Source organism: Rattus rattus, chromosome 5, assembly GCF_011064425.1.
Source record: "Rattus rattus isolate New Zealand chromosome 5, Rrattus_CSIRO_v1, whole genome shotgun sequence".
Taxonomy (NCBI): Eukaryota; Metazoa; Chordata; class Mammalia; order Rodentia; family Muridae; genus Rattus; species Rattus rattus.
The window spans coordinates 51,055,046-51,079,445 of record NC_046158.1 but is presented as its reverse complement, the minus strand read 5'-3'; the positions used below and the strand labels follow the sequence as shown (position 1 = coordinate 51,079,445).

The 24,400-nt window shown below is 39.7% G+C and overlaps 1 protein-coding gene across 2 annotated transcripts in view; it reads left to right on the top strand.

Annotated features, from left to right (window-relative positions):
• Chn1 (chimerin 1) overlaps positions 1-24,400 on the top strand; it is a 152,968-nt gene that overhangs the window by 49,374 nt on the left and 79,194 nt on the right. For both annotated transcript variants that reach the window (XM_032903501.1, XM_032903500.1), the window contains exons 3-5: positions 134-189; positions 5,419-5,450; positions 8,712-8,825. In XM_032903501.1, the coding sequence (XP_032759392.1) occupies positions 134-189; positions 5,419-5,450; positions 8,712-8,825 (202 nt within the window). The remainder of the gene's footprint in view (positions 1-133; positions 190-5,418; positions 5,451-8,711; positions 8,826-24,400) is intronic.

The following is a 24,400-nucleotide window of genomic DNA, read 5'->3' as shown; positions in this document are numbered from 1 at the left end:
ACAAAGTTTTATTTAGCAGGAAATAGGACTGTAGCAGTTTTCTTATGCGTATAAAAAGTAACCAGTTTCTTGTAATGTGTTTCTGAACTGTGAGTAAGGGAAAGTGACACGTTTCATGTCTCCCTCCTTGTAGTGTACCAGCTGCAGCAGGAAGCCCCTCACCCTCGAAGGGTCACCTGCACTTGCGAGGTGAGTGTTGTGAGGCAGTGGTTACAGCAGAAGCCCTTTGACTCTTCTGTCTCCCAAAGGCTGACGTCCTTGGAGGCTTGTTTGTGGGTTTAACCGCTCTCTCTGGGTCATAGCATAATGCTGTAATGAATTCATTTTTATTACTAGTTTTATTGGATATACGTATGCTGTTTAGGATATTATGTTTGTATCACTTTACATTATGTCATTTTCTTTAATTATACATTGCTTTTATACTTTAAATGTATTACTTATTCTGATTAATGAATTTGAAAGAATCATTGTAAATTATTAAATTATTTCTTCTATTAAAATAAGGTTTAAATAATAATTTTAAAAAGGAACAAAAATTGAGCCAAGGTATGTGACCAGCACATAGGAGGCAGAGGCAGGCAGATCTCTGAGTTCCAGGAAGTTTTAATACACACACAGACACACACACACACACACACACACACACAGACAGAGAGAGAGAGAGAGAGAGAGAGAGAGAGAGAGAGAGAGAGAGAGAACATGAAACGAGTGAATGGTACACATGGGTGGATATGAACAAATAACATGGATAATTTATCAAAGAAAGTTATTTTGTATAACATAAAACGATACAATAAAACTCCATAAAATACCCAAATTAAAGCTCACAAAAAATCATGAAGTCTGTTTTGTGTTGGCCAACAACTCCTGAGCATGGTGCCTGCCTTTGAGTATGGTTGATACAATGCACCAAGGGACACTCCACTGGAGAGAACTGATTTCCATTTGCCAGTGGTATCAATTGCAGTAGCTTCTTGGTTGTGTCTCCTTTTCCTTCTCAGTGTTGGGATCTCATCTGCTTTGAACCTGTGCTGCTCTGTGAGTTCATATGTATATCAGTCCTGTTGTGTCTGAGAAACACTATTTCCCTGGAGTCATCCATACCCTGGCTCTTAAAGAGTCTTTCTGCCTCCTCCGAATAGATCTCTGGATCTTGAGGGGAGGTACTTGATGACAACATCCTATTTAGGACTAAGTGCTCTAAAGTCTCCCACTCTCTGCACATTGTCCAGTTGTGGTCTCTGTTAATTTCCATCTATTGCACAAAGAAACTTCTCTGTTGAGGGCTAAGCAAAGCACTGGTTTTTAGCTATAGAAATGTGCCATTAAATGTTATTTTATTGCAAACTTCCTTAAGTAGCATAATATGTGTATGTTAGCTTTCAGTCTGTAGATTTGTGTTTATCTAAATAACTACAGGGGTTGAATAGCTAGTAAGGGACCTAAGGGTAGGGAGATAAAACATAGTGTTATAGAGAGATAAGGGAAACTAGAATAGGAATTTGGGGAGGGGTAACTAATACTGAAGACTTTTGAAAAGCCATATGAAAGCTTACTATTGAAAAAGCTTTTTGGGCTGGGGAGATGGCTCAGTGGTTAAGAGCACTGACTGCTCTTCCAGAGGTCCTGAGTTTAAATCCCAGCAACCACATGGTGGCTCACAACCATCTGTAATGGGATCTCATGCCCTCTTCTGGTGTGTACTTATATAGAATAAATAAATCTTTTTTTTAAAAAAGGAAGAAAGAAACAGCTTTCTAAAATATATGCAGATAGAAAAGAAATTTAAATGGAATCACAATATAGGGGAGAAGACAATTTTCCAACCAGAAACTTTATGCTATCAAGTAAAACCTCCAGTGCCAAGAACGGGCTACCTCTTGTTGGGTCATTGGCTAAAGGAATCCTGTAAACCTCCCAGACATCACAGGCTGTTGCCACAGCAATTGGTTACCCTTTATAACCTGATGATAAGGCCCTATTGCTAAAGATTCCACTTATTTACACCATCAGACATGGAGAACTTGAGCTGCTACCCAACTAGAGGTTCCATACTTACTGACTAATATTCATGGTAGTAGAAGGTATTTTGGATGCCACAGGAGGAGGAAACTGTTCATCAATATTACCCTTTATTCCACAACAGTGACTGCCAGTAAGATAGCATAGCACACCAGTGGTACAACATATATGATGGGAGTAACCAACCACTTAAAATTTTTAAATTTAGTTTCACACCCATGCCCAACCCTGCTAATGTGACCTGCAACTAGACATTCGTGTTTTTATTCCTTCAATTAATCAGCCAGTGTTCTCTGAGCAGTTGCTTTCTGTTAGGTCCTCAGAATTTAAGTCAATATCTCTCTGCTGGAAGAGCTTAGAGTCTCCACAGGGCATGAAGTAGATTAACGAGCAGACGATTGGTAGCAATTCCATGTGTCTAGTTTTCATGGCGGGTGGTGGTTGTTTGTTTGTTCCCCCCCCCCACTTATAGGGAACTTGTGGTAGAATGCTAAAAGATGATACCAGAGATCTATATAAATGAAAATAATTAACATTTTTATATACTAAGTGCAGAGTTTAGGTCCTGTCCTTGTAGCTATAGAAGAAAAAAATATTTTCAGCAGAAAAACATACTAGGTTTTGATTACTTGACTGCAGTGCAGAAGCTGGATTAGGAAGGAAGATGATGGACATTTGGAGGCAAAATGTCTGGTTTAGGAGATTGCTGTAGTATTTCTAAGGATGAGTGAAAGGACCTGCAGGACACTGGTTCTGGGAATAGCCAAGAAGGAGCAGACAGAGAAGTCTCTACCACAGCAGAATGCATGTGGTTTGATGTCTGAGTGAGGGAAAAGCAAACGTAGGGAACTAGCTATTTCTTGATTTTATCTTCTTCATCTGAGTCTCAGGAAACAGATTTTTCTTTTCCTGCAAGAACAATTAGCTGTTTTTTAAAACTCAATAAAAAGCATATAAATGCTTAAATAAGCATAAATTATTTCTACTGTTGCATGACATTTACATTTCCAACTTGATACATTCATAAATTGACTAATTGCCGATTGTTAATCATTTTATATTACTGAGTAATCTTTTAATTTCATTTTCTGAGTAATGTCTGTAACTTTGAAAACACTGTTGAATATCTTAGCTAACCCTAAAAGATCTACATTTCCTTTTTTAAAAAAGAAAGCCTTCCCTGCTTCCTTAGACTCAAAAGATGTGCAGTGAGTTTTATGAGCTGAGAATTGTGGAACAAAGACCAATTCACATGGATTTTATGTTGAAAGATAAATAACCTGCCTGCAAATGCAGCAGAAATAAAGTTTCCCAGAGCTTATTATTTAAGATAATTCTTAGGAAAAGGTTAAATGATTTCCATGAGAAAACAAAAACATGCTAAAAAGCAATTTAATTAATAAGAAAGGGGACAACCAGCAGAAAAGTTTGTCACTATGCATCAAAGAGAATATTAGGGAAAAAAATTGTCCCTTGTTTGAAGTATGAATTTGGGGAAGAAATATAGTATGTTGTTACCACAATTCTACAGTTGAGAGGGTTTGGAGGTGCCTCAGGGTGGCATACTGGGCTAGATTACGGTGTACTCTTGGGGATGCATGGCATTGTCACTGAAACAGATTTCCTGCTATCCTGGCAATAAATATTTCAAATTTGTTAGAAACAGTAGTGGATCTGGAGGACCAGAGAATAGGAAATCCAGACTTGGCAGCAAAGGAAATGAATGAAGACATAGCTGCAGTCTCATGCTTACTGCCATGTTAGTCACAACGGTAAGGGTAGTCTAGTCAGTGAATGAGTGGGTAAAGAAAGTGTATACAGACAGGGTGTGTTTCAGGACAAACACAGTCTTTAAAAGAAGCAAGTCCTGTAATTTGCACTATTGGGGTGAACCTGGAGGACATTATAGTAAGTGAATAAGCCAGGCCCAGAAAGTCAAGCACTTATAATCTCACTCTATAGAATATAAAACTTCAGTCAGGAACACGTTCAGTTCAAATGTAAGAGTAGTTAGTAGATGCTGGGATGGTTGGTGACTGGAAAGGTGTTGGTTAATGAATACAGCATTTCCATTAAAACAGGAAAACTTCAAGATTTTAAGTCTGTGAGATAATGCATATTAATTATTTTAGTTATTCCCAATGAACATGTATCTATACATGTATTATACATCATAATACACACAGATGTTAATTATACAATATATATGTTTTCATCAATTAAAACTTTACCATGAAAAACAAGTTAAAAATTGGAAATGATAAGACTCTTACAAAGGCAGAGTAGACTCACCTTCCCTTACTATGGAGAGAAATGATCTTTAAATGTAACTAAGCCCAGATGCCTCATCGGAAACGGCCTGTCTGTTTCTGTGACCCTGGAGCCAGAGCTGGGTTGTGGTTCAGGAACTAAAACATCACCTCAGCATGGCCTCTTCTGACCATCAGTTTAGGGCTAACATATTAGTCTCCTGTTACTACCTTTACACTATGTACGAGTTCTGTACTTTCCAGTTTTCTTATTACTTAAAAACAGACAGCAACAAAACCAGTATGGTTGTGTGTTTCTTATCCTTACAATGTACTTTCAAAATAGTTATGATAATTCTGGTTTTAATTCAGTGATATGTCCCCTGCACATTAAAATTCGATAAGGGGCTGGCAAAATGGCTCAGAGGATAAAAGTACCTGCAACCAAGCCTGACACCCGAGTTCACTCCCCAACACCCACACGGTGGAAGGAAAGAACCACCTCCTGCAGGCTGTGCTCTTGACTTTCACATCTCGTGCTGGGGCATGAGCAGCCTCCCATATCCACAAACACAAATGATAGAAACAGTTTTCTTAAACAGTTTTCTCTTCAGTGTTTCTTGAAGGAGTTGGGCAGATCTCCTCTATTTTCCCTCAGAGTCTGTGCTTGTAGGAGAGTTGCATGCTATGAAGTGCTATAGGAGGAGAAGCTGGCAGGAGGAAGCTGGTAGGAAGCACAGGGTGATGCTATGTTAAGATGTCTGTAACAAAGTGGGGAACTCAGAGGACCTGGAGGAAGAGGACTGGGGACCAGGGGGAAGAGCCAGTTTGTTGTGACACTGTTGAGCATTAAGTTCTGCAGATATTTTACTCTTTGAATAATGTGATTAAGTATCTTTTCTAGTTCATTACTGTCTAGAAACAAAACATAGTTCAGCTGTTACCACACGCAGCATGGGTCTAGGGAAAAGAAGTAGTAAATCCAGTTAATTAATAAACTTAGAGTCCATCGTCTGCTCATTAAAATGTTATGCAGATTCTTTTTCTTGGTATGTGCTTTAGTTTATCATATAAAAACAGTGTTGAGTTACATTTTGTGCATTTTAACTTTCACAAATATTCATTGTTTTTCCTTTTCCTATAGGTAGAAAACAGACCAAAGTATTATGGAAGAGAGTAAGTATGGATTATCAGAAAGTATCTCATAGGTTGTCATATGTAAAAGATACAGGTAAATGCATGGTTTTGCTAAAAACATAGGATGAGAAAAATATTCTAGTTTGGTGGACTTGCATTCTCTTTCTTTATTACAGGTATAGTTCTAACTGGTCTAAATAGGAAAATAAAGACAAGTATCAAAGGAAAATACAGTGATTAAACAAGTGTGCAAAGTGCTAAAGAATCAAGCCGCATAAATACATACTCCCAGATGGATCTCAAGGAAGTTCGTATATTTATGTACTATACAGTAAAACATACCTGTACATGCAGTAGGGATGGACAGTTTATTTTATATTGCACCCCCTTTCTAGTTTTCTATATTATGTAGTATCAGACCAGAAAAATGTGATTCATATTATTCAGAGACATGTCAACATTTTTTACATATTACCTTCTGAAGATGTTTTCCTAGTGTTATTACTTTTTAAATGTGCATTGGTGTTTTGCCTGCACGTATGTCTGTGTGAAGGTGTTGGGTCACCTGGAACTGGAGTTGTGAGCTGCCATATGGGTGCTGGGAATTGAACTCAGCCCTCTGGAAGAGCATTCAGTGTTCTTTACCACTAAGCCATCTCTCCAGCCCCCTTCCTAACATAATTTATTTAAGGCAATGGGTCACTATGAAGGCCAGCTTCCTTTTGTGTAAAATTATAGGCATGTGTCAATACACCAGCCCCCTCCCAGGTTTTACAAACATCTTGACCATACAAACTTGTAACTTGAGTTTTCCACTTAAAGTTGATAATGAGCATTATAATTTTTTTTAAATTGCCTTTTGGTTTTAGTTCTACAGTTGGGCAACAGATTATACCAAAAATTATTCCAAATGCTGTTTTAGTGCTTAAGGTCTTAAATTTTCTGATTATTGAGAAATAGAAATATAGCACTTTGAAGAAAAGAATAAAAATAATCCATAACACTCCCCAGATTTAAAAAAAGTTTGTTTTTCATTTGGGGTAATATCAACTAACAATGTACATAACAAATATTTCTAAATTACTAAAAATTCCAGGTGTGGCACATGCCTTTAATTTCAGCACTCAGGAGGCAGAGGCAGGAGAATCCCTGTGATATCAAGGCTATCCTGATCTACAGAGCAAATTCCAGGACAGCCAAAAACCCTAGGTAGGTAGGTAGGTAGGTAGGTAGGTAGGTAGGTAGGTAGGTAGGTGGGTGGGTGGGTGGGTGGGTGGGTGGATGGATAGAGATAGAGAGGCAGGCAGGCAGACAAACAGACAGGCAGGCAGGCAGACAGACAGACGAGGCCAGACAGGCAGGCAGGCACATGTGTGCACACACACACGTGTGTATTGCAGTCGTGCGCATGTCTGTAGGCAGTGTGCCTGTGGGTTGAGGTGAGATTACTGCAGAGCTGAGGACCAGTTAGTTACCTTAAGGGTTCCTCAGTTGTCCTTCTGATTGACGCTCTCAGCAGGAATGCTTGACACAGAAGTCTATCCAATTTTAGATAGGCGATTAATCTCTAATGCTAATAGTAATTTCAAGAAGCCTCTTACTATACAGTTTTAAAAGGATGCAAATATTGGATCAACTGGTATGAGTCATTTTAAGGGTCTTTAAATTTCATTGTTTGTCAAAGTGTCTTCCAAAATTTGAGTTTGATTGCTTTAAGATGATAGATCTTTATTTTAAACAGCTAACACATTTTGCCAAGTTCATTCACTGATGGCACATACACTAATCTAATGAGGGTGTCACATCAGGGGCGGGTTACAATCCTGCTTGCACCAGATTCAGTATATTGCCTGTGGACCTAGTTCTAAACGTTTGAGAAATTCATGGAAATGAAAAATTCAGGAGACCAATTAGAGCATTTCAGATGGACGTGATTAAACATTGCTGCCGTGAACTATTTTAAGGCTGTGCAGAGACTAAACCATGCCCACAAGGAAAGACTTCAGAGTTGCCAATTACCCTAGGCAAAATTCTGGGTTATTAAGGTGCCAATAAAGGGCCTTTAAAGTCTATTACAAAGTCAAGTGACTACTGTCCTTCTGTCCTATGGAAGCTGCATGCTTCTTTTAAGCAGGGAGGCAGCAATGATGAGACAGACTGTCTCCATGCTTTTCCGTGATCCCTGAACCTTTGAGAAAAATTGGACAGACAGATCACAGCATGGTTGAAGTAGTGCAAACAAGGGCACCACAGGAAAAGTGGTGACTACCCAGTGCATTGTCTGAGCTTGTATATTAATAATATTTTATTATTTATTTACTTTCTAGTAATTTAAAATGCCCTTAGGGACATTGTGGGCCGTTTAGGGAAGAATAAGTGATTTTTAGGAAATATGATTTGTCCCTTAGGAGAATGAATGGGAAATAGACTAGTTATAAGATTTGCGAGTGGTGTGATATCACCTTAAGTCTCCCCTTTAGGTGAAGCTCTGTCTCCCTGGGAAGGAGTTTGCTGGGACTCAGCTCCTTTTGGATGGTTTGTCTTTATGTAGATGGGAGAGCTCAGAGACGAGTGTGCTGTCAGGTGAGGTAACACACTAAAGCAGCACATTTGGATGGGGTGGCCCCTATTCCTTGATAGTCTCTGAGTTCCTGAAAAGATATGACATGTGAGTTTACAAATTGCAAATCATCACACAGTCTGAATGATTCCATGTTTTAGGTATCCGCCACCACTGCCATTTTTATTTTCTCAGTGTTTTCTATCAGGTTGTTGTAGATGAATCTTTGCATAAAGGATCTATTTATTCTTTGTGTCTATTTTTCCTTTTTCCTTTGTTAATGAAAGATAGGATTTGGACAGGAAGTGAAGGCAAGTGCTGCGCTGTTTGCTTTGTCTGAGTGTTGAGTGGTGTGCACACTGTGCACATCAGTACTAGGTGCTCGTGCTAATAAAGACAACCCGGGGCCCTGGAGGGCGGCCAGCATGACTAACAACCACAAGTGTGGATCACAGCACCAGCTGGGAAGGCATGGTCCTCTTGGGTGAGGTGGAGGTATCTGCCTTAGATAGATATAGACTTTGCTTCTGGGTTGGGAACTAGACTTAGTAGCCATTTTGGTGCTGTTCTTAAACACAGAGAAGCTAGCCAGGAGCCAAGTCAAGAGACACAAGCACAGTTAAAACCAGGTGCTTTTCCTTGCACTGTAGCTGAGAATAACAGGTGAGGGCAGGGGGCGCTTGTTCTATTACATTGAAAAACATGGGAAGCTGCATCTCTGAAGTGACTTTGTTCTGTAGGTTTCATGGCATGATCTCTAGAGAAGAGACTGACCAGCTCCTGAGTGTGGCTGAGGGGAGCTACCTCATCCGTGAGAGCCAGCGGCAGCCCGGAACATACACTTTGGCTTTAAGGTTGGTCATAGATGTGCAATTATAAGTATACTGTATTTTAAACCCTCTTAATAGAGGATTTTAAAATTTAAAGACATTCAGCATGTAATTGAATTGGTTCTTGTTTTCTTGAGGCCCAATTACCATTTTAATAGTTTTAAGAATCTTTTAAAATTCCCCGTGAGTGGTAACCCTCCGTAATTAAGGATTCCGATATGTTTATCAGTCTCCTGCTCTCTGTCTTGCTGTGTCAGCTTCCTTCTATTTTTTGAATAAGGAAAGACACTAAGCATTCTTTGTAACTGATGACCTTAAAGCCAGTGTCATTCCTTAAGTGGGATTTTGGTTGAAGTAGCTTTTCTTGAGAGCTCTCGGCTCTTCCTTACAGTTCAAGCTCACATAATGTGTTGGCTGTTCTTAGCTGACAGTGTGGTGCCTAGAAACAAGCATTTCTGTTAGCACTGCACTCAAACCAATGGTAAGAACGGGAATAGTAGCATACCTGTCCACTGGCGTTAAACTGTGCCAGGCTTCTAAGTGCACTTAATCTTCAGGACAGCTCTCTATGTCGTCGTCGTCATCATCATCATCATCATCACTGTTTTTTACTTTACAGTTGAAGAAACAGAGGGCCTGAAGGAGGTTGATTAATATGGCCAACAAAGAGAGTTTTTCACAGCATTTGTAGAACTTGGCCTTTTGTTACACATATAATAAGTTAGTTGTGCTAGCATTTTAAGCCAGTGAGGCTTAGAGTGTTTAAGCACTGTGCTTAAAGGCTTAGAATAATTATTTGTTGTCTTTGCCCATCTCCTAATGGGTTAATTCACACTGGGTCTCATCTTTGAAAAGACTAAAAAGCAGCTGCAATTTCCAAAGGAAATGGTGAAGAAATGACAGAACGCAGAGAGCACAGACCGCTGTCAGTACTTAAGACAGCCAGCCTCACTCCTCCACTACTTCTGTCCCTGCGAGCACGGAGGCCATGCTCGGCCATTCATGAGTGCCAGTAACTTTCCTTATAGTTCGACTGATTCAGTTCAGTTCAGTCATTTCACAGTGAGTTCTAAGGCCATTGTATTCTGGGAAAGGAGAATTTTTCACAACATTTGTAGAACTTGGCCTTTTGTTACCAATTATGATGTATAAATCCCTCTTCGATTACTTAGCTGTGTTGCTCATTAATTTTAATTGTGGTATACAGGGAAAAATAATCCACTTTGGTAACTCAAATATCTTTGTTTATTTTACTACCAATTTTACTAGAAGATTGACTTGGGGAAAATCACAGAATTTCTTGAGGTTGTTTACTTTTCCTCACTTTTGGTTTTGTTTCTGCTTTTTGGGGGCCTCAAACACAGGCCTGTGTGTATGGAGACATTGTTCAGCTGTGTTCCCAGGCCTTGGAGTTGCTTATGTGTCTTCCTGTCCTTTAGCTGTCTGCCAGAGCCCTGCACCAGTGCGTTTCCCATGTGTGGCAGTCCTGTGACTGTCTAGGGTCAGTGAGCCTTGAGTAACAGCCAGTGGACCAAGTAACTCAGGGAGGAAGAGCAAAATCCTGCTCCCCTGACTGCAGTTTTCTTACCCCCCCAGATCTTGTGCACGTTCTAAGTCATGAGCAGCTTGAGCTTGGGCTTGCTTCTCATCGTAGGGGCACTCATCCTGTGGCTTCCCTTCCTCAGCCTTCAGATCCGAGCTCTGTGGACTTAGTGTGGAGTCACCCAGACTGCCCAGGTTTGCTCTCCTCCTCACCTTCTGGGCCTGTTGTGCTGCTCATTTCCCATCCACCGGGCACAGTAAACTGAGGTTAGAGAATAGGTGAACATTCGTTTGAAGGAAGTGTTTTCCATTTATAGGTCTGTGAGAACCTATAGTCTTATCTTTTGTTATTGAAAAGTCACTACAGAATTGTTACCTGGAAAGAAATATGGAGTAAGGAAGGTGCAAGTGAGGGTAGGAGAGAAATTTATGTGTGTATCGTGAATAATTTATGCATTGAAATGTAGCGAACAGTTCTTCCATTTTAAATAGATGTATGGCAGGAGATTGTTAAGAATACAAAGTAGAAGTTGTTGAAGTGTGTATTTTTATTATGGGCTCATACTCCCAGTTCAGCTGATAATTCTCCCAGTTCACATCCGTTTGTTTTGTTTTGAACATGATGTACAATCCATTTGTGGTAAACAGCTTGCCTAGTTCATAGCCATCTGTGTTCATTGTGCATTTGTTGTGTTGGCCAATGGCTTCCTAAAAAGGAATCAATTTTTGAACCTTGGGGTCCTAAGTAGATACATCAAGATCAATATGTCAAAACTAAGCTCATCAGTTTCCTTTCAAATATTCTATAATGTCTTCATTCTCCTTACCACCTGTTAGCACTGTTCTTCAGTCTGTTCTGATACAAGTCAAGAAATCGGTTTTGGTTTTCTTTCTCAGGTTTTTGGCCCTTGTACCATCCATTTAGAGCTCTCCCTTACAGCTCACACTAAGTCTTATAGCAAATATATATTCTTTACCATTAAAACTAAGTTTATTACTTTTAATATAAACTTGAAAATTTTGGGTTTGTAATTTTCCCTTAGTTTTCTGGATCCATCTTTTTTCTATTATTGTTTGTTTTATAGCTTTCCAAAGCCTTAGGTACTGTACCATATTCCCTAATAATTAAAAGGAGTTTTCATTTGCCTATTTCATACAGCCAAGTCATTCCTATCTCTTGATATTTCTAAAGTTTCCTTTTCAATTATAAGCAGGTTTTTTTTTTTTTGATTGGTAAATTGGCCAGCTCTGTTTCTGTAAGTGATCATCCTGAAATTTCATTTAGTTGTCATGACTGTGAAGGCTGAGACAGAAAGATTACTCAAGTCCAGTAGTTCAAGACCAGCCTGGCCAACAAAGTAGGGCCCAGTCTCAAAAGGGAAAAGAAAATTTTAAAGAAAGGAAAGAAAGAAGAGCAGTGATGATTACGATTGTGGAGGCAAACAGACGTAGGATTGAGAAGACTCCGCTTCCTCTCCCTGGCGTTTCTTCCTTCAGCAGCAGTGTGTGCCTGTGATGTGTGTGTCAGGATATTAAATAAAGAGAACGTACGATCTAGGCACTTGTAACCTACCTACCTCCTGTTTCACAGTGATTTGGAGGTTTCTTGGGGATTGATTTGACATTTGCATTAATTACAGCTTAAGGAAATACTATGCCAGATATGAAGGAATTTAATGTAATTTAAGAATTCAGCTAAAAATGTGTTTTTTCTTATGGATTTCATAATTCTAAGAGATAATGTTTTTCTCCATGCTGGGAATCAAACTCAGGGCTTCATGCTAACCACTGAAATGCCCCACTAGTTCGGGACTTAATTTTTAAAATGCATACTTCATTGGTCCGAGAAGACGCCACAGTTGGTCAAAAGCACCTGGAACAGGGTGGTGTCCAAGTTAGCCAGGACTACATATTAAGACCTTATCTTTAAAAAAAGGAAAAGAATAAGGCTAGGCTTGGTAACACTCTTGCAATTCCTGTGCTGGTCCAGGTAGACCCCAGGTAGACTCCTTGGTGAGATCCAAACCAGTGAGAGATCCTGTTTCAAAGAGGCTTGGTGTCATCTAGGGAACAACATATAGTTGTCCTTTGACACACACAAACATACAGAAGATACAGCACAAGCTTTCTACCTCTCTAGAAACACTGTTAGGTCCGTCTGGACTCCACTCTTCAGTGTCCTCTGCTTCAGTGTTCTAGTCTTTCACTCCGCTCTGTAAGTGTGCAGTTCTGAGGGCCAGACCACAGTCTTGTCCTGCTTCCCAGGCTTCTACCAGTGAGCGGTCCCAACCCTCTCTGCACTTCTGAGCTGTTGCTGAATCCTTTCCTACTGAGTTTGTCACTTCAGGTACCGTCTGTCTGTCTGTCTATATTTATCTATCTATATTATTTAGTTCTGAAATTTTCATCACATCTTTAGACTAGTGAAGTAAAGAGGTGTGGAAATCTCGGATATAAAACGTGCTCTCTCTTTGCTGTCACTGTGCTTGGTAGAATTTCTAACTTATGGGTGTGTGTACTGTTTATCACTCTAGAGTTATGGGTGTGTACTGTTTATCACTCTAGAGGCAGTGGAACCTGGGAGAATGGATCCTAAACCAGAGACCGACTAAGTCTCATGCAATAGCTAACTTTATTCAGAGCATCAGACAGTTTATACCTGAGAGTTAAGAAAGGTCACTGAAGGATATTAGACAAAAAGCTCGAATTACCCAAGATGCAATATACAGACCACAGGAAGCTCAAGAAGAAGGATGACCAAAGTGCGGATGCTCCCACTCTTCTTTTTTTTTTTTTTTTTTTTTTTTGGTTCTTTTTTTTTTCCGGAGCTGGGGACCGAACCCAGGGCCTTGCGCTTCCTAGGCAAGCGCTCCACCACTGAGCTAAATCCCCAGCCCCCCCCACTCTTCTTAAAAGGGGGAAGAATATCCATAGGAGGGGATATGGAAGCAAAGTTTAGAGCAGCGACTCAAGGAATGGCCATTCAGAGCCTGACCCACATGTGGCCCATATATTTACAGCCACCAAAACTAGATAAATTTGATGAAGCTAGAAAATGCATGCTGAAAGGAACCAGATATAGATCTGTCCTGAAAGACACATCCAGAGCATGTCCAATACAGAGGTCGATGCTAGCAGCAAACCACCGAACTGAGAACAGGACCCCCTTGGGGGGAATTAGAGGAAGGATTGAAAGAGTTGAAGGAGCTTGCAACCCCATAAGAACAACATTGCCAACCAACCAGAGCTTCCAGGAACTAAGCCACTACCTAAAGACTATACATGGACTGACCCTGGACTCTGACCTCATAGGTAGCAATGAATATCCTAGTAAGAGCACCAGTGGAAGGGGAAGCCCTGGGTCCTGCCAAGGTTGGACCCCCGGTGCAGGGGAATACGGGGGTGAGGGAACAATAAGGGGGATGGATGGGGGAATACCCATAAAGGGGAGGGGGAGGGGAGAGGATGGGAGCTTATGGACAGGAAACTGGGAAGGGGAATAACCTTTGAAATGTAAGTAAAGAAATATATCTAATAAAAAAATTAAAAAAAAAGAAAGGTCACTGAAGTGTATAGTCTCAAGGACAAGCTACATGTGGCAAAGCGTGGTGTTTTTCCTTAGAGGCACATAAACAAATAACAATAGCCAATTGTAATGAACAATTTAAAGCAAACTCATTTCTATCTGCTATACCTGGTTGGGCCAGGAAAGCACATTTCAAGAACCATTCCATGTTGTTGAGGGAATTGAGGTCACAAGATATTTGTTTCTTGGAGTTTTCTCACAAGCACTGAGAATTCTCCTCATATATTTCCATTCTTGGACCATGTTCTGACAGCAACTCACTTAGAACTTTAAAAAAATTATCTGGAAAGTTTTGTTTGCACTTTTATTGGAATTAGGTAAATGTGATGTGTTTATAATTCAGCAATTCTATTACTGACATTTTTATGCTAGAACTACTATCTTACCCCAAATTACTAAAATATGCAAACGGGTGAGATGACCGCTGAACTTTCTATTCTTACTGTTGCTCTCTTCAGCCAAACATTTAATGCAGGGCGCACTTGCCTGGACTCCTAAGAGTTTTCTTGGAAATAGTGAAATAAATACGCAAAATAAGAAGCACAGCCCTGGGAGGGGTGCTGCACCCCTTTAGTCCCACCCCTCAGGAGGCTGAGGAATGCTGGTTTCTGTGAGTTCGAGGCTACCCTGGTCTACAGAGTAAGTTTCAGGACAGCCTACACAGAGAAACCCTGTCCTGAAAAATCCTCCCCCCCAAAAAGAGAAACCTATAGCATGTCACATGTCACATCAGATACAGGTCTACAGCTGTCCAAGGCTTATATACTCACTGCGCTTCAGTCAGTGTGAGTTCCCCTTGACACGATGAGTCCGTTTTCCAGTAGCTTGAGCTTCTAAATTTTTACTCAGAAGAAAAATCTTAAGTATATGTTTCTAGTAGTTAGAGAATAAAGCCAAATGAATCATTTAAAACAGTAGCCACTTGAACCTTAATGATTGAAAAACAAAAGGAAGACCAGAGAAAATAGTAAGTTGAGATTTCTCAAAATCAGGAAACTTGGCTGGCTTAAACATGGGATTATTTAAGGGAACACCAGTGATGTTACAGATGTGTAATGACGGCTTATCTGCTCAGTGTACTGTGACGTAACAAAGGAGCCGTGATCCTCTGTAAAGTCAGGTTTCACTTGGTGTCAGAAGGGCAGAGTTATGTGCTTACCATTTGTCACCATTGAGAGTGTATCAAGGAGCCTTGCCTGTCTCATGCAGTGTGCTTGCTTCTCTTCAGGACAGTAAAATGGTGCCACACAAGCCTTCATAGCCCTTAGCCTGAGCCCGGAGCTTCTGCAGGGAAGTACAGGCTCGCACTGGCTGCTGTCTAACTAGTACCTGCTCCTGGTACTGGGAAATGCAGTTGGCTCCTCTGAAAGAGGACAGTTGTAGAGAAGGAATGAGCACATATGTTGTTTCCATGTATAGTCTTAAACTGGACAAGAGGTGTGGGGGTTGTGGGGAGGGAAGAGATGGATTCCACTAGGTACAGCTTTGTAGGCTGTAGTCATTGAGGAAGTCGCCTTGTTAGCTACTAAGGATTGGCCCATAGTATAACTCTCAAAACTTATCCCTCAGAGCTGGGGGATAACCTTGTGTATAAAGTACTTGCTGTACAAACATAAATGGCCTGAGTTTGGATTCCCGAACTCCTATGAGAATTTGAACTCATGTCAGAGTCTGGGCACAGCAGACACACCTGTAACTCTGGCACTGTGCAGCCAGGAAGATCTGGGGGCACACTGGCCAGCCAGTATAGCTGAATTGACAAACTCCACTCTGTGAGAAAGAAAGAAGACCTTTCAGGTGGCTCATAGTGGCCTGTGACTCCAGCTCTGAGGAGAGCTGATGCCTCTGGCTTCCATGCACATGTGTGAATACCACCACCACCCCCAGAAATAGACACATAATTAAAATTATTTTTAAAAAGAAAAGCCACTTAAAGCTCTTAAAAGGGGACTAGAAATTTGGTGGAAAATACAACTGTGTAGAACAGTATGGCATGTTTGGTATGTGGAGGCTGATGTGGGGTTAGGCATGCAGGAGACTTAACAGTAAGTGTACCAGAATGTCTCAGAGCTCTCACTGAGAATTTATTTTTCCTATAAGAAATGGAAGCTACTAAAAGTTTCTCATAGAAACTTTACATTTGAAGTGTAATCAGAACAATAAGAACATTGAGTGGAGTGAGTGGCAGTAATTAAGTTTTACCAGAATTAGTTTAGGGTTGCATGGGAAATGCTGATCATGCAACCCAGTACTCCATACATGCCAGGTAACATTTACCATGCCTTTCAGGATAGGAGAGAGAGGGGGGGGGGAGGGAGGCAGAGAGAACACGCGCGAATACAAGTATATGAAAGAGACAGATAGACAGAGACAGACAGACAGAGAGAAAGAGAAAGAGAGGGAGAGCGAGTATTGCCTTGCTGGAAATGAATTCCAGGGTCTGGAAAATTAATTTAGTAAGCAATTTTCCTTTGACTATGGAGATTTTTAAAAGGAATGCTTAATAACTTATAGATTTGCTTAGAGAAGATGTGTTAGCTCCAAATTTGGCAACTCCAGAAATATTTCTGTTAATCTGAGTCACTTTAGATTCTCTAAATTGGGAAAAGAACACGATGTCGTATGTGCAGGAGTCTTGATAACTGCTAACACTTGGATTCAGACATTCCTGGGACAGACTTGGACGTGTGCCAGAGGACACGAGGCGCTCAGTACTTGTTACCTCTTCAGCCGCCTCATGTGCCAAGATAGGAATTATTTGGGAAAACTTTAAATAATGGAAAACAAACAAAAATGTTAAAACCAAAAAAGCATGTTGGACAGATTATATTTTCTTTAAAATATATCATACTTCTTATTTGATAAATTCTGAAGCATATATATAGACTATGTTAATCTGAGAAATAAAATTATACAGAACAGTATGTATAGCATCATACTGCTTATGTAAAATTATGTATCTGTGGTGCATATGTAAGTAGAGAGTTGTCTGAAAGGATGATCACTAAAATAAATGTTCAGGGCTTATCTGAGTATTAAACTTAGAGATGGTTTTTACTTTGTACCTTTTAAATTCATTGATTTTGTTTTTACAAATTACATGTGTGTCATTTTATATTCAGGAAAAATAATCAATGGAGCTGTTTTTCTTTTTTTAAGAAAAGACATTAATTATAATCTTAGGCAAAAACTGAAAGTCAGTGTGTCCCAAATATATGAGGATTATGAGGATATGAGCTTAACAGTTACTTGAGTGCTTGGTCAGAGGGAGGCTTGGGGTAGCCGTGGGGCAGCAGAGAGATGGGTGATGGGCAGTATTTGAGAATCTGCAGGGTCTGTGTGCGAGGAGCCTCGTCTGGTGCTAGTAGAGGTGCCTGCAGCATGGAGGTAGTGGGAGATATCACGTAACCTTCCTGCTGTTAGCCTTCATCCGTTAGACCTCTTCCCTGCAGCTCTGTCACGAGGTTTTAGTGGACTCTACTTTGGGAGACTGCATTCAGCATTCAGCATTCAGCATGTGATTCAGCCTTGCTCTCCGTGCACTTGGGCCAGAGGAGAGAAAATAGGACAGGATCCTTTGCATTCGCTATCATTTCCAGCTAGCAAATTAGTATGAAGGGTGCAGAGTAGAGGCAGAGGACGGAGGAGGAGACTACCAGACCAGGGCTCTCCTCTTTGCTAAGTTCAGAGATGGTCTTCACCACTCCTCCATTTTACTTCTCTAGGTCTTCTTTTCTCAACAAGCATAAAAGATGACTTGCTGAAGTGTCCAGTTGATTAGACAATAATTGTGCCAGTAGCTTTTCTTGCTCTCTCATTCAACCCCTCTAACCAACTCAGAAGGCCTTGGCTCATCCCAAGTGTTCTGAAGCATCTCCCCTTGACAGTCAGGCACTGCTCATGTATTAAGAGTTGGTCGATCTTTCTAACTTTTCGGGCAGATGTATGTCCAGGGGCATCTGCCCATTCAGTGTACAATGGACTCATTTAGACTCACAAAGCTGTGCTGCCTATTCTAATACGTTTTAACTTTTCCTGTCTTCATTGCGTTCTCAGCCCTGGGCAACTCCTAATCTCCTTCTGTCTCTGTAGATTGCTGCATTCCTAGCATTTCATATAAATGAAATCAAATAATAGGTGGCATTTTATAACTGATTTCTTTCCCATAGCATGATGTTTTCAGGGCTTATCTGTGTTATACCATGTATCAGATTTTATTTCTTTTTGTTAATGAATAATATCAGAGAAAATATTCCAGAATATATGAGAAAACTTTGATTCATTTATTCCTTTACTAGTTAAAAGACTTTTGTGTTGTTCCCACTTTTTTTGGCCTCTGTAATTAACGTTGCTATAGATACAACAATTACAAATGATGTGTATGTACAATTTTTATAAAGAAATCTGGTTTTGTATTGGACATATTCTTACAATTTGGGGGTCTTGGGTATATGCTTCACTGATAAAATGTATGCTTAGCAGACAGGAGACTCTAGGTTATTCCCTAGCGGGGAAAAAAGGTTTTTGAGGGACTGCCGAATTATTTTCCTAGGTGATTATGTTGTTGCAGCTCTACAGTAAGGAAGGAAGGTTCCAGTCTTTCCCTGTCAGCTCCACTGCGTCTTTCAATGTAGATATACTTATATGGAGTAGTACGCTGTTACAGTTTTGAAATGGTACTTTATTTTTCAAATGTTTATCATTGTCATGACTTTTATTGTCATAGTCCAGGGCTTCAACCTTCACTTCTCTTAAACATCTGTAAAGCAAGAGAGTTAAATGGAAGGCAGAGGGGGCGGTGTTTTTGTTTTTTTTTTAAAGCTGATTTCAAGATATTTTTGCTTTCTTATTTTAAGAATGTATTTAAAGGCATATTCCATTGAACATTAAAAATGGAATTCAGTTTCAAGTACATTTTTAAAAGGCATATTTTAAAAATTATGAACATATGTGTGTTTATGTACAGTTATCTCTGTGTATGAACTCAGGTATCAATAGAGTCTGTAAGAGAGCATCAGATCTCTCAGCACTGGAATTATAGGCAGCTGTGAGCTGTCTGCTGTGGGTGCTGAGAACTGAACTCCAGTTCTCCAAGAGCTGAATGTGCTCTGATCTGCTGAGCCATCTCTGCTAGCCCCCAGGTACATTTCAGAACTGACAGACAGAAATTTGGTTCAGTGATGATTCTCTGAGCTGTTACTTACTTAGCAAGCTGCCGTGTGTATTGGCGTGAAAGTGAAGTAGGTAATATCTGAATTCTCTCTAAGACTTGTTCCTAGGCAACCACACACAGTTCCAGAATATGTTGATAACGTGATCCCTTTTCTTTATAAAAAAAAAAAAAAACACACACACAAAAACAAAACACATACAAACTTGACAAAACCAGGTATTTTATTTACAGACTTAATCATTTTATAAATGTAACTATTCTTCAAATACTGTTGCAGGCATTCTAGTGACTATTTGATATAATATATATAGCTTTTTGTTTCTCAATCCATTTTGTACTTTGGCAGCCATAGAGAGAATGCTGGTGGGGGCACCCTGGAGATAAATGCACAGGGCAGACATGGCCATATGTGCCTGGCCCAAGGACTCCAACAGGTCCATCCTAGCCTTCGTGAGGGTTGCATGGGTTTAATGTCTTAAAAAATATCTTGTCACCTCTGTTTATGACAATCAGGAAATTCAGTTTTATCCATAAAATAAGGCCATACAATATATGCAAGTAGTTTGGTTTGGTTTTCTTTTGTTTGTTTTTCATTTTGCATTTAATAGATGAGAAAACTAAGGCTTAATTGTTATAGAACAAAAAACTAAGAATTTTTAAAACAACAGCTTGACTAATAATAAAATTCATAATCTATTGTGTAATGGGGTGTGGCACATGAGTAAACTCTTGGTTTTTTTATCAGGACTTTTAAAAGATTAATATTTTAAATTAGTGACACGTTATCATTTTTATAAGGCAAAGAAACTGTTGCTTATGCTTTTAAAGATAATAATTATACTGACTAAATCTCAAGGGCTATATTTTCACTTCGCTCAAAAGAGGAAAGCCAATTTAAATGTATTCAAAACTTAATGATTTAAACCAAATTTCCACTTTGTGATCATTTGTACAAGAATAATTTGGGCTAGGGTTTGTGTAAGTTGGTGGTACAGCTTGGCCTGAGCAAGAGCAAGGGTTTAATCACTAGCCTCAAAAAAAAAAAAAAAAAAAAAAAAAAAAAAAAAAAAAGAAAGAAAATAGTAAATTTGATTAAACTAATCAAAGGAAGACAATGGATATTCTCTATTAAAACAATAGTTATGTTTCTCTTAGTGTCATCTGTTATATTTTTATTCTGTTGAAAGTAGCAGATAGATATGGGAAATTTTTTCAACCAAGAGATACAAGCATTTATGAAAAATTTCATACTTTCATGATATATTCCTAGTTCACCATGTGGAAACAGTGCTGTTCACTGCTGTCTCTCTGGTCTCCCAGAAATTAGTCATGCCTAAAATCCACATCCATTTTGTGTCACACATATAATCTGCATTCTTGTTGAGAATTGGTAGAGGCTGGTTCACCTACCAGCAAAAGTAATTTTCTAGTCTTTGAATAAGCTTGCACTATTGCCTGCCTGGATATGTAGTTCTGGAACAAATAGCTTATACCTGAAGAAAGTCATCATTGCCTTTTTCTCTCATCTCAGCAGATGCTTGGTAGTTTTCTAACATGTTCAACCCGATTCTGTGAGTTTAGCTTTTTTTGAGCTAGCTGATCACTGTTGAGAGACTAAACAGTATGATGTAATTTATTATAGCTTTGGGCTTAAATGCTAATAAAATGTTATTAAGCAAGGAATTCCTATGATGTTAATTCATCTTTATATTTCTGAAATTTTAATAGGAGGAATCCATTCTTATTGTATTAGGAAATAGAAAATAGCTTAAAATAAAATAATTGAATTTAGGGATATTAGTTTGACTTTTAACATTAACTGAGTCAAAATTCCCAGAGAATCACAGTAGCTGCTGACAAAGAGGGTTTTACAGCTTACCAGAACTGAGCACTGGTTGAAGGCTTTTTTTTTTTTTTTCTTGTCTATAAAGGATCCAAGGGAACTGGTGAAGATTGTGCTGCTGGTAGGCGTTGACATGCTGCGTACTGTGTGTTCTTGTGATCTGATCGCTCATGATAGGTTCAGTTGGTTGCTATGGTTTCATTTGAGATCCTGCAAAGCTTCCTGTGCTTTTTGCAATAAGTGGAAAATAATGCTTTGCAGAATTATTTCTCAAGAATATTTTCAGCTTCCTTTACTTGAGATTACAAATTGCTTTACAGGAATTTTTCTGGATATTAGCGTAGGAGTGGCTCACATGACAACAAAATTTAGTAGTCCTGCAGTGTCACAGTTGGTAGTGATGAAGACCAGCATGATTAACTTTAAAATGCGGCTATGTTAGTGACGCTGTAGCTTTTAAAGTATTTGTACAGATTAAATGCTCCTTACCCAAAATGATTGTGGCAAATGTGAATTTAGCATGTAAATGATGTGTATGTGTACACAATTAAAATGGAGTCGCTCAGATTTCACAAACCTCTGAAGTTTTGCTGTAGAGAGGAGGGATTTTCCCAATAGCCACATGCTTAGTGTGTGGGTTAAAAATAAAAACTCCTCTTGTCATACATCAAGAGATGTGGTGAGATATACCAAGGAAAGGAAGGCTTTAAATTTTTCTTATGATTGTCTTTCATTTTTCTTCATCTGTACTCAGGTTTTCTGAACTGCTCTTATCCTACCCATTTTTACATCTCTTAATAATTGGATATAGTTATGATTATTAGCAAGTGATTGCTGCATACCATAGCTCTGGGACGTTTATCTGTGCAGCTCGAACTGTGTGCCCATGTTTTCTCCTCTCTCCTAGCTCCTGCCACCCACCACCTTATCCTTCCTTCCATTGCTCCAGCATTTGTTGGACTTTTTCATCAGGTGACTCATGGGTTTCTATTTCTTTGGGCTAATACCCAGGAGGTTTGTTGAATGGTTTCACTCCTAGACCTTTATGTGTCTCCATTTCTTGGCTTTTGTTGTTTTTGGTTTGTTTGGGGCTAGTCCATGGTCCTGCCCCAACTTGTATGAATTTTCAGGACCAGCTGTTTCTCTTATTCTCTGTATGCTGGTTGTATACAAGAAATCTTTTAGCCATCAGCTTTTTCAATCATTTGGAGAGCCTCTGGAATTTTGGGGGTTGGACTGACTTTTTTTTTCTTTTTGGTTTGTGTATATAATCTTTCAATTGGAGAAATTTGCCAGCTTCTACCAAAGGAGCTTTTACTCCCTTTCTCTTTTTCTGATGTTTTATATGTGTCATATCAGGTTCTGAGGTATAAAGCAGCCAGATGCCCCACCCCATACTTCATTCTCAGCAGCTTGTCCAACAGAGCTGACCTGGTATAGCCATGGGTTCTAGACTGAAAGTATCCTTCCCTTAATATTGCATCAGTACTGCACATATACAGATGTTTTTCTTGTCATTATCCCCAGAAGAGTATAGTATATGATGTTTACAAAGCTTACATTGTATTAGATATTTCAGTACCTGGAGATATTGAAAGCACATGGAAGACTATATGTTTTATATGTCTGCTGTGCCATTTTATTGAAGGGACCTGAGTTTCTGCAGCATTTGCTCTCCATGGAGGTCCTAGAACTAGTCTCCTGTGGACATTATATAGCTGTATGCCAGATCCCAAAATGAGTGCAGCAGACACAATCCTTTGTACATCTAAGTAGCCAGAGCCCTCTATATATACCCTGCCCTTCCTCATTTGCTAAGGGAGAAGCCATGATTTGCGCAACCTTGCCCACTCACAGTGAGGTACACTGGACTCTGTGGGTGGCACCACAGGCCCTCTTTTGCTGCATCAAGCTTGTCCTTGCTCTCTTTGGCTTCATTGCTGCCCCCATCCAAACAATGCTGATTCCATTAGCATTCTGTGTCAGGCAAGAGAAAAACTAAGCTCTCAGGAAGCTCTGGAAAAGCCCAAATGAATGCATGTTTCATTCTCCTCCCACCCACCCAGAGACCACAGGCACTGCTGAGCCGTGCCAACTTGGAGCAATGCTTACCGCAGATGACTTGAAAGTCCGTCTGAACCCTTCCCGTGCATCTCATCTGAGCTGTGCTCGGACTCCTGAAGCCTTTAAATTGCTTTCTGAAGAGCTCAGATAGGTGTTTGATTTATAATTGATATAGAACTCTTATCTTAGTAAATGTGCCATTTCCTTTGCCTTAACTGCCCTTGCATGTATCCTGCACTCCTTGAACCTAGTAGAACAGCAGCCTCGTGAGTCTCTCCTGCTATTTCCTGGCTAAGGAGCTGCCTGTGGCCCTTGCAATCTGAGTGTCCTGCCCAGTTTGTTGTAGTTTTAGGTACCTCGTCAGCCATCGCTCTGCTTCTGCTTTCAGCAGTGATTATCCTGCAAACTACACGTTGGCTCTTTCTGCTAAGATGTCAGAATTTTTCCAAGCATTCCAATAGCTGTTTCCTGCTAGGTTTTTAGGTTCACTGAGAAATCTCCTGACTCAGGTGTTGTGACTTTTCAGGAATGTGCCCAGTGTGTAAGGTTACATTGGAATCCCTGTTTCATGTTTATGCCTGGTGCATTTTTCATATTGCTATTAAATAGAATTTTCTAAAAGATCTAAAAGTGTTCTTCAAATGCAGCTAAGCAGAAGGTACACCTACAGAGAAAGGTTATTTATGTGTCCTCCCCACCCCCATCTTTAAAAATGAAATGAGGTCCTTAGGGGCAGGGAGGAAGCCTTAGTCATCTTGACTGCAGAGGCAGCTAAAGAAATGCATATATGGGTTTGTTCAGTATAGCATTGGATTGTGACTCATCAGAGTTCTAGTACCTCCTTAGGACACAGTCCTCTGCATGAAAAAAAACAAAAACACAAACAGAACAAAAAACAAAACCAGAGAGCCATTTTCACTCAGTTCATTCTAGTAGACAGATTTGCAATTCCTTTGCTCCATTGCTTGAAAGGACACGTTTTGATGACTAATTTAGCCCTGTGCTTTTAAATCAGTGTAGGTGATCAGTGACTGAGAACATGTTGGTCACACAGTCCTGGGTTCAGACACTGATTTCTAAGTTCCTTTGTTGACTCTGGACAAGTTACTTAATCTTGTCTTAGTTTCCTTTGTTGTAAAGGAAAGGAGGATGTAATAGCAATACCTCAAGAATTAGGAAGGTTACATGGCGTAATATACATGCACTTCTAGTGTAGCATAGCACTGAAATTATTGTTGGTATGGAAAGAAACAGATACATTGTTAGTGGTTAAGTCACTATTTATCAGACATTAAGAATCAATAATTGGCACTCATAGTTATAATAGAAATATCTTGGATTCTCAAATATTTGCTATATACATTGAAATCTTAAGGATGCCCAGTTCTGAA